At 27.5% G+C, this 15,851-nt stretch overlaps 2 protein-coding genes across 2 annotated transcripts; both read left to right on the top strand.

The window, feature by feature from the left end:
* Positions 1 to 3,430: 3,430 nt before the first annotated feature.
* On the top strand, positions 3,431 to 6,025 carry LOAG_04561 (hypothetical protein; the record flags this gene model as incomplete). Its single annotated transcript, XM_003140098.1, has 4 exons — positions 3,431 to 3,437; positions 4,365 to 4,540; positions 4,887 to 4,974; positions 5,952 to 6,025. The coding sequence occupies 4 exons, from the start codon at positions 3,431 to 3,433 to the stop codon at positions 6,023 to 6,025; spliced, it is 345 nt and encodes a 114-aa protein (XP_003140146.1).
* Positions 6,026 to 7,204: 1,179 nt separating this feature from the next.
* Positions 7,205 to 9,476, top strand: LOAG_04560 (LIN-24 Like family member; the record flags this gene model as incomplete). Its single annotated transcript, XM_003140097.1, has 5 exons — positions 7,205 to 7,219; positions 7,396 to 7,597; positions 8,180 to 8,399; positions 8,876 to 9,035; positions 9,378 to 9,476. The coding sequence occupies 5 exons, from the start codon at positions 7,205 to 7,207 to the stop codon at positions 9,474 to 9,476; spliced, it is 696 nt and encodes a 231-aa protein (XP_003140145.1).
* Between the last annotated feature and the right edge of the window lie 6,375 nt (positions 9,477 to 15,851).

The following is a 15,851-nucleotide window of genomic DNA, read 5'->3' as shown; positions in this document are numbered from 1 at the left end:
GGCAAAAATATTTGACTTTATGATAATACAATAATTCTGTTAGTAATATTACATCTAATTTTATATCTTCCGGATCCTTTTGATCTATAACTACTTGATTTACTTCTTGTGCTTTCCTGATTTCTTCAGCTATACTTCACTAATACTTGCTTAATTTATTACATATAACAACCTGACATAACCTGATTTATTGTTTAATTGATTTAATGCTTATTCATATTGATTAATTACTCATACCTACTTAATTTATTTATCTTATTTCTTATTTATGGTTGTCTGATTTACCCATTTTCTGACTAAATAATGCATTGGTTCGGTAAACAAAAACCCGCAAAAGACTAAATTTTAAAATGAGAGGGAGAGAAAGAAAGAAAGGATGATGTGGGCAAAAAAGAAAAATAAAAAGACACTGAAAAAAATGAGGGATTAATTAAACAGAGAAAAAAATGCATAAAAATTAAATAATTCTTTAACCATAATCGGTTCATTTAATTAATTGTTAACCTTTATGGATATATAGATTTCAGATATCTTTTGAAATAGAATGTCTCTAAACTTCATATATCCACCTGGTACTCTCAAAAAAAAACGATGAGATAGAAATTTATGGTACCAAAAGATGAATGAGTTAATTTAAGGCTTGAAATTCTTTCATTTCCAATCTTCACTTTATTTTTTGACCTGAAATTCTTCCATTTCCTATCTTCACCTCATTTTTTTTTGACCTTAGCAGAATTCCAATGAATATTTTTCGATTTTAAAATTTATTCATTAAATGTCTAATTGATTGCTATTTTCAAAATGCATCGATACATTGAGGAAGAAATGCTATTCTGTCATCGTTTACATTTACGGATATTAATCATACCGTTAGCACCTGTGTAAATATATGAAAATTTCGGTGAATGTATTCCATAAATAAAATCAATAATACATGAGAGAAATTTGATTGAAAAGAAAATGAAAAGAGAAAATGAATGCTTAAAGTTATTTCATCATTTTAATGCTTAAAGGAAAAGGTACTTTTGCGCCCCTCCTACTCAAAACATACATACACAACAAATTGTATTCCCATCATCCTTCTGTCCAATAATGTCGCGACAATTTCACTCAATCCTTTGTCATTATTTCTTTGATAACTGTTAGTTTTGTGGTTTAAAATTTCCCTGCCTTTGAAGCTCCAAAAGTGAGGTACACACACACACACATACACACAAATAGGTATGGACAACATTCATATATACTCGTTAGTTTTGCCATTTTAAGCCTCCGATCTAATCGTCTTAACGGAATCTTGTTTTAGTTTATATGTCAATGTGTGTGTGTGTGTGTGTGTGTGTGTGTGTGTGTGTATACTTGTGTACATACAGGACGAAAGGTCATAGTAATAGTCATATTTGAGTAATTTTAATTGCTATTCTTTTTAGTCATTACTAAAAAGGTTTTTAATTTAATTTCAACTTCTATCATTATTAATGATATCTTTTAGTGTAAGCAAAAAATATTCGATTTCGTTTACCGTACACTATTTAATCCTATTTACTGCAAATAAGGTAATTTATTACTAAATTAAAGGTGAATAATTATACCAGAGACTAAGATCCGATTTACTATACTTAAGAGTAATTTATTACTGTATCCAGTAGCCAATGCAATACTCAAGCTAATTTACTGCACTCAATCGAATTTGCTATATCTAAGCTAATTTACTGTATCCGAGTTGATTTACTGTATCAAAGCTAATTTTACTGCATCCATTCAAATCTTGTATTAAACTATTTCTTCGATCTTCCATTATTTACGCTAAACTACGAATTATGCTCTCATTTTGTAGTAAGTTTTCATTGTTTCTTTTTTGATAATTTTGAATTTTTCCAACTATTAGATTGTTTTATCAGTGGTACAAATTTCCGATAAAATAGCAAATATTCAAAGTAATGATTGGATTATTTTCCGGCCTACCGGATAATTCGTACAGATGTTTCCGGATATTACTGGATGTTTCTTGAAATCTTAATCAAATAGTCCATTTAGTTCAGCAATATTTCGCGTGGGCGGGACGGAAATTCGACATAATTACTCATATCTAACCAATGAGTCAGCATTTTTTTTGTGCAATTCAAGGTAAAAATTGTGATTACAGAAAGTTAGAGCAGAAAGAGAAAATTGTATTCAAAGGAAATTGCAAAATCAGGAAACCGGCAATGGAACCGGATTACATTAAAGTTAACCAGTAAAACCGAAATGTGAATGAAAGGAAGAAATTTTGGTTTACATTGAAGTAAATAGGAGCGAAAATTGCTGCATTTTCGGCGACTAATTATAAAAGGGATATAAAATTAAAACGTTAAGGAAAATTCGTTAATTGATTAAAATGAAATTCCAATGACAAAAGAGTGGAAAATGAAGGAGAAAAGATAGAAAATTAAAGAATGCGAACGAAATTAAATTGAAATTCGTCGCGAAAAATGAAATTCTTTTCCAACTTAATTATTCAGTTTTTAATTTAAAATACAATTTTACAAATTGAAGTTTTCTACGCAAAAATCATTGTTACGATATGCAATTAACAATGTTACTTATCATGCATGTATTGATTACTTTTACTCCATCTAATTATTACTTTGATTAATTGTATTATTGATCGAGAGTGGTTCATCAGATATTTGCATCAGTAGGATGTAATTCAGTATTTTCCTTTCTTATTCTTTTTTTTCGATTATAACAAAAAGAAAGTCAATAATAATTTAAAGGAAGAATTAGTTAAAAAAGTTTTATAGACAAGGATATTTGTATAATTAAAATTGTGCTTCGATTGTTGCCTTATCGAAATGAGAATAGGCTAATAGTAACTAAACATTTAATTAATATTAATATATATAAATTGTGTTAATTGGGATATTCGCTTGTTTAAAATTTTAACTTTCCACTAATACTAAATTATAATTAGTCTTGTTATAACATTAAGTTTGATCTCTTCTAATGATCTTAGCAGCCTAATATTTGATATTGAATGTTGATATAACAGCCAGATTTGGTCATTATCATAATTTACTTGCACATTCTTGTTATACTTTGCCTTTCTAGCGCTTTTTTTTGTTTTTGATAATTATTTTCTGCTTTTAGTAATTAACAATGGATAATTATCCCGTTAGAACTTAATGCCAAACAGGCTTTTTAATAAAAATGAAAATCATTCCTGAAAATTTTAATTTGTCTCTAACTTTAACAATCATTAATAACTTTGATCCGACTATTCAAGCCGGAAATGATTAATTATTCTCGATATCCCGAAAAATTATTGCATTATGCTTAACTTAGAGGTAGTGGATACCAGCTTACTGGAAAAACAAGATATAATTAACTCATGTAGTTCTTCTTATCAGCTTCCATCAATAATAATCACAATTGCATTATTGCCATTATCAAAATGATAAGTTTGCAAGTCGACCAAAACAAGTTCATATATCATTTAATTAAAAATTTAATTAAAAGCTCAAAGAAATCTTTCAAAATTTTATTAAAAATATTTACTTATTCCATTGCCAAATTTCCTTCTTCTATAAAATTCTACAAAATTCCCTTTTTTTTATATATTTCTTTCTTCTATCTTCTATGAAATAGAATTCGAATTTTTTTTTTTAGCTAATAAATACAATTCCTATTAGAATTAATTCTATCATATTCCATTCCAAGAGAGAGAAAAAAAGATACGGTAGAATATTTGGGCTACTTTTTTTTCTCAATACTCTTACCATTATTGATCCAGCAAATATTACGAACAATGAAATGAATGATCAAGAATAATGCTTATTTAGTTGATTGATTAATTAGGAAAGTGTAAGTTAAATTTTTTTCTAATTCATCGAAAATTGCAATATCGTAACGATAATTTGTAGTATAGAATAAAAACATGGTATATATTAATGAATTCGTCAGAAAGAATGTTTTTTTTTTTCCTTTTGGTTATTTCAAGTACTGTAATAATTGGCAATGTTTTATTCTATTTAATTTATTTCAAAATTTACAGTATTAGTGTTTTAGTTGCTTTTAAAATTTGTAAAATTTCAAAAAATTTATTATTTAAATGGTTTTATTTTCAAATCACATATTTTTGTATATATTCTATTTAAAATTTATATGCAAGTAAAATAAATTTGAAACTCTGCAAAAAATCATAATTTTGAAAACTTCATAAATCATAAATTAAAAAAAAATTATCCGAATTATAAATTTACTTGAGAAATGTAAAAAGAAACTGAAAACAATAGATAAATATCCAATTGTAAATTGAATTTTATTATTTCAAGAGATTAATTATCTTTATTTTAGATATGTGAAGTTTTTGATTATCATCATTTCAGGTGATGAACGTAAATTGGATCGATCCATGGTACCACCGTATACCAGTGCTGTGGCTGAAATACCAAAAACAAAAGATATGGTCGATTTAGAACTGATCATTCGAAATTGGGCTAAACAAATTTTCGAAGTTACAAAAACTCGTGAAGAAGCTAAAATCAATAAAAAACATCTTGAGGTATGAATTAATTTTGTTTCAAAATTTTTCGAGTATAAATTTAAATTTCTTTTACAAAAATTTGATAGATATTATCTTTTTTCTTTTACTCTTTGACAAATATACTGCAATTGAAGCTTTTTTTAGTTGTTTTCATTGATAATACAAGCAATTAATTTTGAATTGCTTTTCTTTTCTTTTTCTATATCAGTATTTGATTATTATTTTATTTTTTTTATTATTTAGAAAAAGCAATAAAAGTCTTTTTACGTAAGAAATAAGTGTTGCTAATAAAATGATCGTAGTAGAAAAGGCAAGTATTTGCGAATAATTTTAATTCCGAAAAAGAAGAAAAAAACTCCTACAGAAAAACCAATTAAAGTTTACTAGCAGTATCGTAATACAGCTTGACAGCCAACAAAAAAATGAGCCTATTACTGGGAAAAATTTCTTGGGTTAGTAAGTATTAACTTTCACTTTATTTATGAAACATGCATAATACGCATGATATTTATCATCAATTTTCTCCTAAAATCATTTGGTAAATGTAAAGTTTGGATAATTTTAAGATATGCAATTTTGTGCATTTTATAAATGACAAATAAGAATTTAACAAAAATTGCAAATTTAACTTTGTTGTAAAAATTGTTTCCATTAAACGGGTTATATATGAATGTATACAATCAAATTCGTTTCATGATTTAAAATGGAAATTTGTATTTGAAAATTTGAGTAATGTCTAAAATTGGCGAAAAGGAAGCAGAGAGTAATGAGATGAGATAGATGAAAAGGTGAAAGAAAGCATCATTTGATGGAAAATTCAACATTATTTTCAATTTGTCGCTTTCTTTTTTTTTCTTTGTCCCCGAATTTAAATTGAAATGATTGAAAAGAACGCTCGATGATAACGAATAGAGGAAAAATTATTGAATTGTTAACAAAAAGGTAACTGGTAAAATGTCATCATATTTTAAATTAAATGGAAAAAAAGAAAAGGGAAAATATATGGGTAAATTGAATGTTCTTTTTTTTTGACATTTTTAAGATGGGTAAATTGAAAGTTTTCTTTTTTTCTTAATCTTTTAGAATATGTTGTGAAAAAAGAAAAAAATAGTTTCCTTTTTATTTTCTCTCTAACTTTTCTTTCTGAAATGAGATTTTTTCTTTAAATGTTTTATGTTTTGAGATATCTTTTGTTACGTAAACATACTTTTTTTTGCGCACGTGAACTTGTATTGGTGAAATACAAATATGTCGTTTTTTTTTTTGCATACGTAAATTTGTGATAATGAAATATGAATATATCTTTTCTCTTTCGTATACGTGGACTTGCGACAATGAAATATGAATATGTCTTTTTTCTTTTTTTGAAAAGATAGACCAGATTTTTCTTTATGTGATTTTGTTTCGACAACATATCCATTTCATCTAGCTAACTCATTGTCACTAATGGATGACTGTCTTAGTATCATCGGACAAACATCTGGCGCAAATGGTTTCTTCTGAAAAGAATAAAAATAAAAAATAAAAAGAAATTTTCTGCTGATATTTTTATGCAAGAATTGTTTGAGAACAAAAAAAAAAAAACGCCGAAAAAAGATTTTTGTTGAAATTCTTTTTTTTTCTTGTAGTGGAAAATTTTGCCTTTTAAATTCTTTGCTTTAAATTTCAATGATTAACTCTGTTATTGAATGATCTATTATTACTTGCGTAAAATGCCAACGACTTTTTTTATTTCATTGATCGGAAGTATTACATGAAAAAAGCGGAAAGCATAAACAATAATTTAGCCTGAAATTAATTTACTCAACGGATTTCATTCTTTTGCACTTACAGATGCATAACTTTGGGAAGAACTCAATTGGTAATGATCACTACAAATTTATGAGAATTAATATTCAAATTATTCTAAATTAATTACTAAGCTTAAATCCAACTTACCCCCAGTTTTTTCGTCAAGTTGTAGATTTAAAATCGATCCAGTAGCATTTTCACCAAACCAGCTGATCAATTTTAATTTAATATTAATTAGCACTTGTTATATTTTGCATTCTAATTTAATTTTTGATCAAAATTTGGCAAATTTCTGCATTTTAATTGACTTTTTCTAAATTTGTGAAAAATGGTTCTTTCATTTCATATTTAAACCAAAAAAAAGAGAAAGGTATGAGAATGAAAATGTAAATGCAATGGCTTGTTTTCATTTCAAATAAATAATAAAAATGAAAGCAAAAATTTGTTATAATTTAAATTTGCAAAAGATATTTGTTTTCAATTACTTTATAATCTTCATTTTTAATTAATTGATTTTTAGATATTCCCTGAGTTATTTTTCAATTTTTTTGTTTTTTGCATAATAAAGATGTAAGATGAAATAGAATGCTGGGAAATGAAAAGAAAAGAAGAAAAAGAGAAGAGTATAAGAGGGAACGGAAAGTCGAAAAGAAATTAAAAACTGCTGAATCAATCCAAACTTCAATCCAAAGACAGAATCACTATTTCAATTAATTTTTATTGAATGGACCGTAAAAAAAGATTTGAAATAACTAATTTTTTCTGACAAAAATGATAAAATTTCAAAGAAGAATTTATCAAGATGGTATCAATCTATCAATTTATCAATCGATTTAAACCTGTAAGATGATAAGATGATATTATCCACCAGGTTAAATTTTTAATACAATAATGATATTGACACAAGTTTGTATTTGGTTCATAAAAAATGCAGATATTTGATTTCTGGATGATTTTACAAACATTTTGTTATTATTACTTACTAATTTTCTTGTAAAGTTAGTAATTATTAATAGTAAAATACACGACTGATATCACTAATTATTACAAACTTTGTAGTGATTAAGAACAGAATTTTTCAGTATAACATTAATTGGTCTCATTTATTTAACGAATATTTGGAACCACGATATACAGTATCAGGAATAGATACACGTTCTATTCGCCAATCAAAAAGCGAACAGGTTTTATTCAAATCAACATTTACAAATAGTACCGAAAGGGCGCAAGAATATACTTTCAGAGCAGAGCGTTGTACTCGTAGTACTGCAACGATTTCAATTGGTTCGTTTGATTTATTATCAAAACAAGAAATGATTTAAAATTTTAATATTTTCTGATTTTATTGATCATCAGATTTGATTAAAAACATTTAAAATTATCAACAACTTTTTTTAACAATTGCTTATTTAATTAACTACTTTATTATCCAATACTGATAAACATTAAGTATTAAGTGTATTGATGGATCATTAATTAATGCCATGTGTAATTGGTGATAATTAAATGATACTTGCTCAAATAATTGGACATGAGCTAAAGAAGAAAGGAAAATATCTGTTAAGTAGGAAATAGAGTTTCTGTTTTTCAACTGTCACTTATTTATTTGATCATTTAATTATTCAATATAAATAAATATTAAGTGTATTGATGAATAATATAATTAAATATAATTAATACTAAATATAACTGGTGGTAATTAGACAATGCTTAATCAAATATTTAAATAACTTTAACCTGTTAAGTAGAAAATAGAACAATTAACAAAGATCAAAGAATATAAAACAAAAAAGAATATGAAAGTAACAAGTAATATTAATATGTAAATAGATAGATAATAATAGAAAAGAAATTTAGCAAATTTAGAGAAAGGAGTATGTCGTGGAATGGAAATGGAATTAAAATTGAAAACACCATGTGAAATTGTTGAAGCAAATGCTGGTTTTCATAATGAACTTAGTATTGTAAATATTGGTGAGAATACAATAGAAGAAGAATTGAAATGGGGTGTTGATAGTACCATTGAGGTACCACCATTATGTGAAACTGTTGCTGAATTGGTTATTCTTGAAGATAATCAAACAAGGTTACTATCACTTATTTATTTTCATTTCTCATAATTATAATTTTAATTATTAAATTATTATGAATGAATTAATTATCCATAATGATTAATGTTTGCATAATTTTGTCGCATCAAATTAAGAAAATATTAAAAATGGGAAGAAATTTATATTAGGAAAGACATTTAAGTTAAATTATTCATCGAATGATAAGATACATCATAATATATCCATGTGTTCATGATATGAACTTCATTAATTTCATAAACTGTTTTCAATGAATCATTTGTCATAGTCCTTCATTTGTGACGCATAAAGTAAAGTATAAAATCCCATTACATATCGGAATGATAAATCAAATTTTGGTGGTGGTTATCATCATTATCATGAGATCATTTCTAAGATTGCATCCGTCATATATTTAATATCATTCAATCATCCAGAGTGATAGTAGCGTTGAGGAATAGGCTATTCCTAATAAATTCATATTGTATTTCAGGAATTTCGTAATGGATAGCCGTATTTCGGGTCGAATAATAGTAACAGTGACGAATTTGAAGGAAAATAACAATTTGGTGACAATTATTGAAGGAAAAATGGCTGATATCATCCGCGGTATCGCGAATTATTCAGCACTTGGTTTCACCGTTAAAGATGACGTTTGTTCCTCTATTCTTCATTCATTTTGTTTTCTTAAATTTTGATTTCTTTTTCTATATAATAGAAAAGTTATAGCTTAGTTATCAAAAGAAAGAAAAATAAAATTGAATTAATCTAGTAATTAAACTAAGATAATTAAGCTTTAGCTTTAGTGCCATATGTTTTTGTTTAGAAAAAAATACTGGAATAATTATTACTTGAGTGATTTTTACTGCTGAAATGATAATTAATTATAAAAGATATTATGATTGTTGAATAAAATTTAGCTTGTAGAAAAGATAAGAACTAGAAATTTTTTTTTTGATTAAAAAAAATAACGAAAGAAACTGTCATCTTTGCAGATTGTATCATATACAACAAAAGGTACTTGTAAATTCAAATATGGGGTAGAACAAATTGTTAAATTACGAGAGCATCCTGTGATGCAACCATCGTTATAATACGTATGCAAAAAAAAAAAAAAAGGAATATGTGGATGGCGCTGTTGTCCGGACGAAAATATTCGATTTTATCAATTGTTCATGCACGAAATGATAAACTATTAGTGTTATTATCTTTTTTTGTTTTACTTTTCATTCCATTTCATTAAATTTTGAAGAAAATTCAAACGGTTTTTTTAAAAAACACACAAAATTTTGCGCGAAAACTACGAAAAAAAAGAAGGAGAGATCTTCCTAAAAGAAATAGCACATGTAATTATTTCATTGTTTATTATCGTTATCTTTCTATCTTTCTTTATCTTAGTTGTTTATCAATTTTGTTAAAATTATTTAAAATCTGGTTCTTTTTTAAAATTTCAACAAAAAAGAAAAAAGTGAAACAAAAAAAAGTTGATGGAAATCAAATTCGAAACAAGAAAAAGTTATGAAATTATTTTTTTTTTTTCTCCTTTAATTAATCATTAACTAGCATTATAAATTGATGCCATCCTAATCCATCCTACCATCATCAGTTAATCATTTATTAAATCAGTACAACTTTATCAGTATTCTAATATATTCTATGCTTGTCCACTTATTTACTAACATCTTTTAAACGAAATGTCTTCAAATTTTGCATTACTTTGAATGATTTCTATGCTAATAATTTTCTGACTTATTATTATATTTTTCATTGTTTTCTCACATAAATCTAAACATCAAATTAAATTACTTCATATATTGCATTTTATTTTTGCATTTTTTTAACACTTTTTTAAAAATTATCATTCATTTATTGTTTGTTGAAAAAGGATAGCAATAAATTAAAATTCAAAAAAACGGTTAATTTTTTATTAGATTTAAAAATTTCACAAATTTAATGAATATTCCTTATCATGTCAGTAACAAATAATTCATTAAATATAATTAATCATTGATTTTATCTGTCATTATATTGGATCAGCAACTAATAACTTAAAAATTGAAATAAATTCGAATTTTAACAACGATCGTATTGTGTTTTTAAACCTAATAAATCTAATTTTTTTGAAAATCTAATCGTCTTTTTCAATTATGCCTTTTAATCAATTCTTTCCAAATTAATTAAATAGTCTTTTTTCCCGTGGTTCTTTTTCTTGTTAGTAAATTGATATTATCGTTACAATACTCTTAGCCGAATGGATTCATCGATTAATATACTCATGCTTGTGTTGTTCACATCTGATGTATATTCAACATTAAGGAATAAATATTTCACAATTTTCAAAATGATTTATTGACATTTGATTTACTCATTCGAACAGCATTGATTGATTAATTTACGAATAATTCCTTTTCCGGGGTTTTTTCCAGTGTTTTTCTGGTGATTGTAACACATTTTTTGTAATTATAAATGGAATGACAACACTTGAATAATCTATGCGGGGGTGTGCTCGTGGGTTAGGTATAGGTGTAGGTGTGTTTGTGTGGATGCAAAAGACCAAAAATCAAGGGTTAATTACATTGAAGCAAATTTGAATATGTCTTACCTGAATGCAATATAGATGCATGCCAATAAAACTGATCTCAAGAGTTACACTAATCATTACTGCTCAACAAATTACTGAGGATATTACATGGATCGAGAGTGATGTGAAATAGTACTTATATATTAGAGAATAGCGCAAAGTGCTCATGCTTTAGAAATTGGTATAATGTGCTCGTATTCTTCGAGATTGATGAATAGAATCCATCAGAATTAATGGATATAACTACCTATCGCTGTTCGATAGAGTAACTTTCATTTGTTGCAGTAGGAATCCGTTTTAATTTACATTTTATCGAAATTAGATTAATTCACTAAAGTGATGAAAACGTTAGCAAATTCAAATCCCGCTGCAAGCGGGCTTTTCCCGTGATTTATTTAAAATCCAAATACCAAATGATTTGAGACTTTTGTTCCTTTTCTTTTGAAAACTCGCTAACTCTAAGTTCTTTACCAAATTCCATCAATATCACATCAAACTATTTGTTAATTCCGCCCCATCACTTTTGGAAGTTTCGACCTCATCTAATCTTTCGTTTCCTCCTAAAACGCATACTATTTCATACCATGTACAAATCACTGGAATTTTCTTGTCCTTTTTAATGATTAAGTTCCTTGTGTCAATTGACTTAAATTCCATTTTAGATTTTACGAATTCTTGTATTCACTTCTATAAGAATCAGCAAATTTCAAGCCTCAATTCAGCTGACTTTAAATTTCAATCGCATAGTTTTAAATTTCTGCTTAAATCAATTTGGATAAAGCTTCATCTTCCAAAAACTGCAAGCTTTTTTCTCTTTTAATTCCATTCTGATTTTCTTTCTTCAAACTCTAATTCCAGTCATGTAATTAAAAGTATAAGCTTTAATTTTGAATTCAATTTCAGTTTTTGAATCTTCTTGAGTTCGATTTCATTTAAGCTTATTCAATCATCAAATTTATGTCGGGATTCCCATTTCAAGTTTATTTCTTACAATCTCCAGTTCATATTTTTATTACATTACTGAAAATTGATTTTGAAAAATTCCTTTCTTCTTGCAGGACAAGACTTACGGATGGAATGAATTCTGATTTGGAACTGCATTATGGCCATTTGCTGCAATTCTTTTTTCGATAATGGGCTGAAAAGATTCAGATATCGAAAAACTTTTCCGGAACAAGATAAACTTCGAAGATCCGGCTTTTTCTCCTACTTCTCTTCCCCAAAAAATTTTTTTTTAGACTTAAGTTTCTCTTCTGAGAATTTTACTTCATTCTACAATTCTACTTTCTAAATTCAAGTGATAAGAATTTTACGGATCCACCAAGTTATATTGTCAAACCTTTGACAAAAATTTCCAAATGATACCAGTTTTCAAGTGATAACAATTTTCAAATGATAACAGTTTTCAAGTGATGACGATTTTCAAATGATAACACTTTTCAAGCAATGACAATTTTCAAATGATAGCGGTTTTCAAGTGATGGCAATTTTCAAATGATAACAGTTTTCAAGTGATGACAATTTTCAAATGATAACACTTTTCAAACGATGACAATTTTCAAATGATAACGGTTTTCAAGTGTTGGCAATTTTTTTACAATATTGATAATGATTGCAGAAAAGTTATATTGTCAAAACTTTTTGATTTTTGTTCCTCAACTAATGGTGACAAAATTTTATAAATATATTAATGTGTCAAAAATGCTTACTTACTGATTATTCAAGCTTTTAAATAGTCATCATTGTAGAATTATGCAATATCGTTCCTTCATAATCATTATCAATATTATAAAATTATCATAATTGGCATATCAAACTTTTTATCATTATCATCAAATCATTGGCTTGTTTTGATCAGTCTAGTTTTTCGAGATATTATATCAGTTATACTCTCGCACTAGCATACAATCTGATTATTGCAGTCACTTATCATATGAGCAGGAGGAAGAAACGCAAGCATTAGAAGGAGGACGATATCATTTCATCATCGAGTGTCACCGCATCATCGAGTAGTATGCTGGATACCCCGACTGCTCCAAATTCTTGCACCAATATACGACTCGTTCAGTAATGGATATTCGGGAAAAAGATGACTTTGAATTGAGAGAAGTGGATTATTTGTATATTGTTTATTTTTGAAATCTTTATCGAGTTTGATTTAATGTTAGTGCAAAAACTAATTCTTATTCATCTCTTCTGGTCACTTCGATTAGTTTAAGTTTATTCCTAAACTTTTCTCCGTCATCTATGGCCAATTTTCTCAGTTGTCGTAATTAACTTATTGATTTTGTTAACGTTATTCGGATCATTTTTTGGTATAAAGAAAATATAATACAAGCCATAGATTTACTTAGGTTATAGATATTTCAGGTTCCGGAACATGTCTTATCCGAATATACTTTTACCCTTTCATTGTTTATTGTTTACAGGAATAGAATGAATTTCAAGCAGTTACGACGGTTGCGTATTGCCCAGAAAAATTTACCCATTGCGGAAAAACGTGACGAAATTTTGGAAACACTCCAAAATGTTAAATTTTGATAGTAATTCCTCGTTTAGTAATGTAGAAGAATTGAAATGAAAGAATTGACTTTGATATTCAAATCAATGAATGATACTTTCACTTGTTTGATTCGATTACGATTACTTGGAATCACAAATTATCTTACTGTCATTAAAATTGAAGATAACTTATTTTTGGTGCTTCATCCATTTTGCACGGATTCAAAAATACTTGTTTCAGGTTAAAGTTTTTCTTATTACTGATAATACAGGTCACAGCAAAATTACTTGAGTATATTTCTCATTCAGATGCAGAAATTTTTCCTGGAGTGTAATTTCAAATTCTTTAATACAATTCCAAAAAGTTGAACGGTTTTCAGGCTCCACATTATCTTCTGGATCCAGATTACGACAGTATTGCATGATGCGATCGCATCACGCAACCGGGTTGCATTGCAGTAATAACTCTTGCTTGACGAGTTGTCTATAAAACATTGAATGAATATGGGAGTAAGACTGCTTATCAAATAAGCTTGTCAATTTTTATTCAATCAAATAGCTTATCAAAATCAAAAATGCTTATCATTATCAAGTTCGAGAAAACGTGTATTTCAAAAAATCGATTTTTATCTGTCACCGAAGAACTACTTCTACGACAACTGCAGTTTGATCCGGAATTCATTTAATGTGTTGTATTAATCATTTGTTTTGATCGTTTTTTCAATATTACTTCATGCGTTCTTGTTCCATTTCAGGTTATAGGAACAAAACATTGGCAATAAAATGGCTGTATGTCAGTCTTCAAATCAATGCTCAGTATATCAACTTAATTATTAGTGAGAAGCAATGTCAACCCTATGATTATTCGTGACCATTCATTCCTAACTGTTTGTTTGCATATTTTGCTTAGAGAAGCTTGTTTATCATTTTCATTACGTCACATTTTAGACCATTATACTGGATGAAATCTATGAAGGTAATTTATCCGGTGATTTCTTGTTAGGACCATTTCGCAACTTTATACAAAGGTAGTAGTGCTACCATTAATCCGGAATTGTTTCAGAACTATTTCGAAAACACTCCACTGTTTTTTTTTGAATGACTTGAAGTATTTCTAAAAGTTTCAACCCACAAGGATTTTCAGATAACGGGCAGCTCTTTGAAATCATTTTATGATTTCTACTATCCTGTTTATATTAGCTGTCATATATTATGTCGTACAAATTCATCGTATTCTTCCAAAATTTCTATTACCTTGAAAACAATCAGTTATTTCAAGCACCTGGACACCTTTACCCTACTGATTTATGATATATGCCAATAAAGGAGGATAACCAATACGAATCGGAAAAGAAGAAAGCAAAGGTTGACCAAGAGCCATATCTTAATTTGCATTTGAAGAACAGATCTGTTCATTTCGTACATGTCACATCTTGAGAAAACGAGAGATAAGATCGGGTGAATTCAAGAATAAAAAACACTTTCTGGAAGATGTTTTCTGGAAAGTGTTATCGGACAGTCATTTTTTTCAAATCCATTAGGATAATTAAGCTATTCTAATCCAATTATTTTGGTGCCGTGGAAGAAAAAATCTTTTTTCTCAATTTCAATTTAATTTTTTTTGATTAGAAATTTCGGTAGTAATTCTTGATACTGTTTAGATCCTTCAAATGATGGATGTAAGAGTTGAAAATAACGGAAGAGGTGAAGTTCCACTATTCTTGAATGATGTCTCAGAAATATCAACGATATTTCAGAAACAAGGTTTGAAAGGTCTGATAAAGGTCTGACGGAAAAATTGAAGAAATGAGTTATACTAACATCGCATAAGTGAGATTTTCAAGTTGTTTTTTTTTTTTGTTGTTTGTAACATTGTTGTTTGTAACATCTCAATAACTAAACAATGGCCGTATAAAATCTGGAAAACTTCACATATTTTAATAAATGTATACATTAAAAACTTTATCAACAGTAGAACAGGACAAAGTATCCAATATAACACCATCAGGAATTCAAAAATGGATTTTAAGTGCCAACATAGTGCCGAAATATTTATTACTATGGACCAGGTACTGTTATTTATATTTTCCATCTTTCTGTCTAATAACTATATCAGATTGTTTTCGTTATCCTTTTAAATCATGGAAATCATTATTCGCATTCATAGTTGTTAGTTCGATTACTTGTAACTTGCTCGTAAGATGATCTATTACATTGGTTTCTATTATTATTGCTTCTTCTCTGGTTAGTACTCCAATTTGTATTTTAGGTGACAAATGTGAATTGGGTATTTTATTCCCAAATGAAGCTATTTTGAGTTCCTATTCTTCAGCTTCAGTTAATTTCAGCAAATTTGCCAGTTCTTTCGATATGAATGATAATTGTT

The sequence above is a fragment of the Loa loa genome (assembly GCF_000183805.2).
Source record: "Loa loa unplaced genomic scaffold supercont3.304, whole genome shotgun sequence".
Taxonomy (NCBI): Eukaryota; Metazoa; Nematoda; class Chromadorea; order Rhabditida; family Onchocercidae; genus Loa; species Loa loa.
This window is presented reverse-complemented; position numbering and strand designations above follow the sequence as displayed.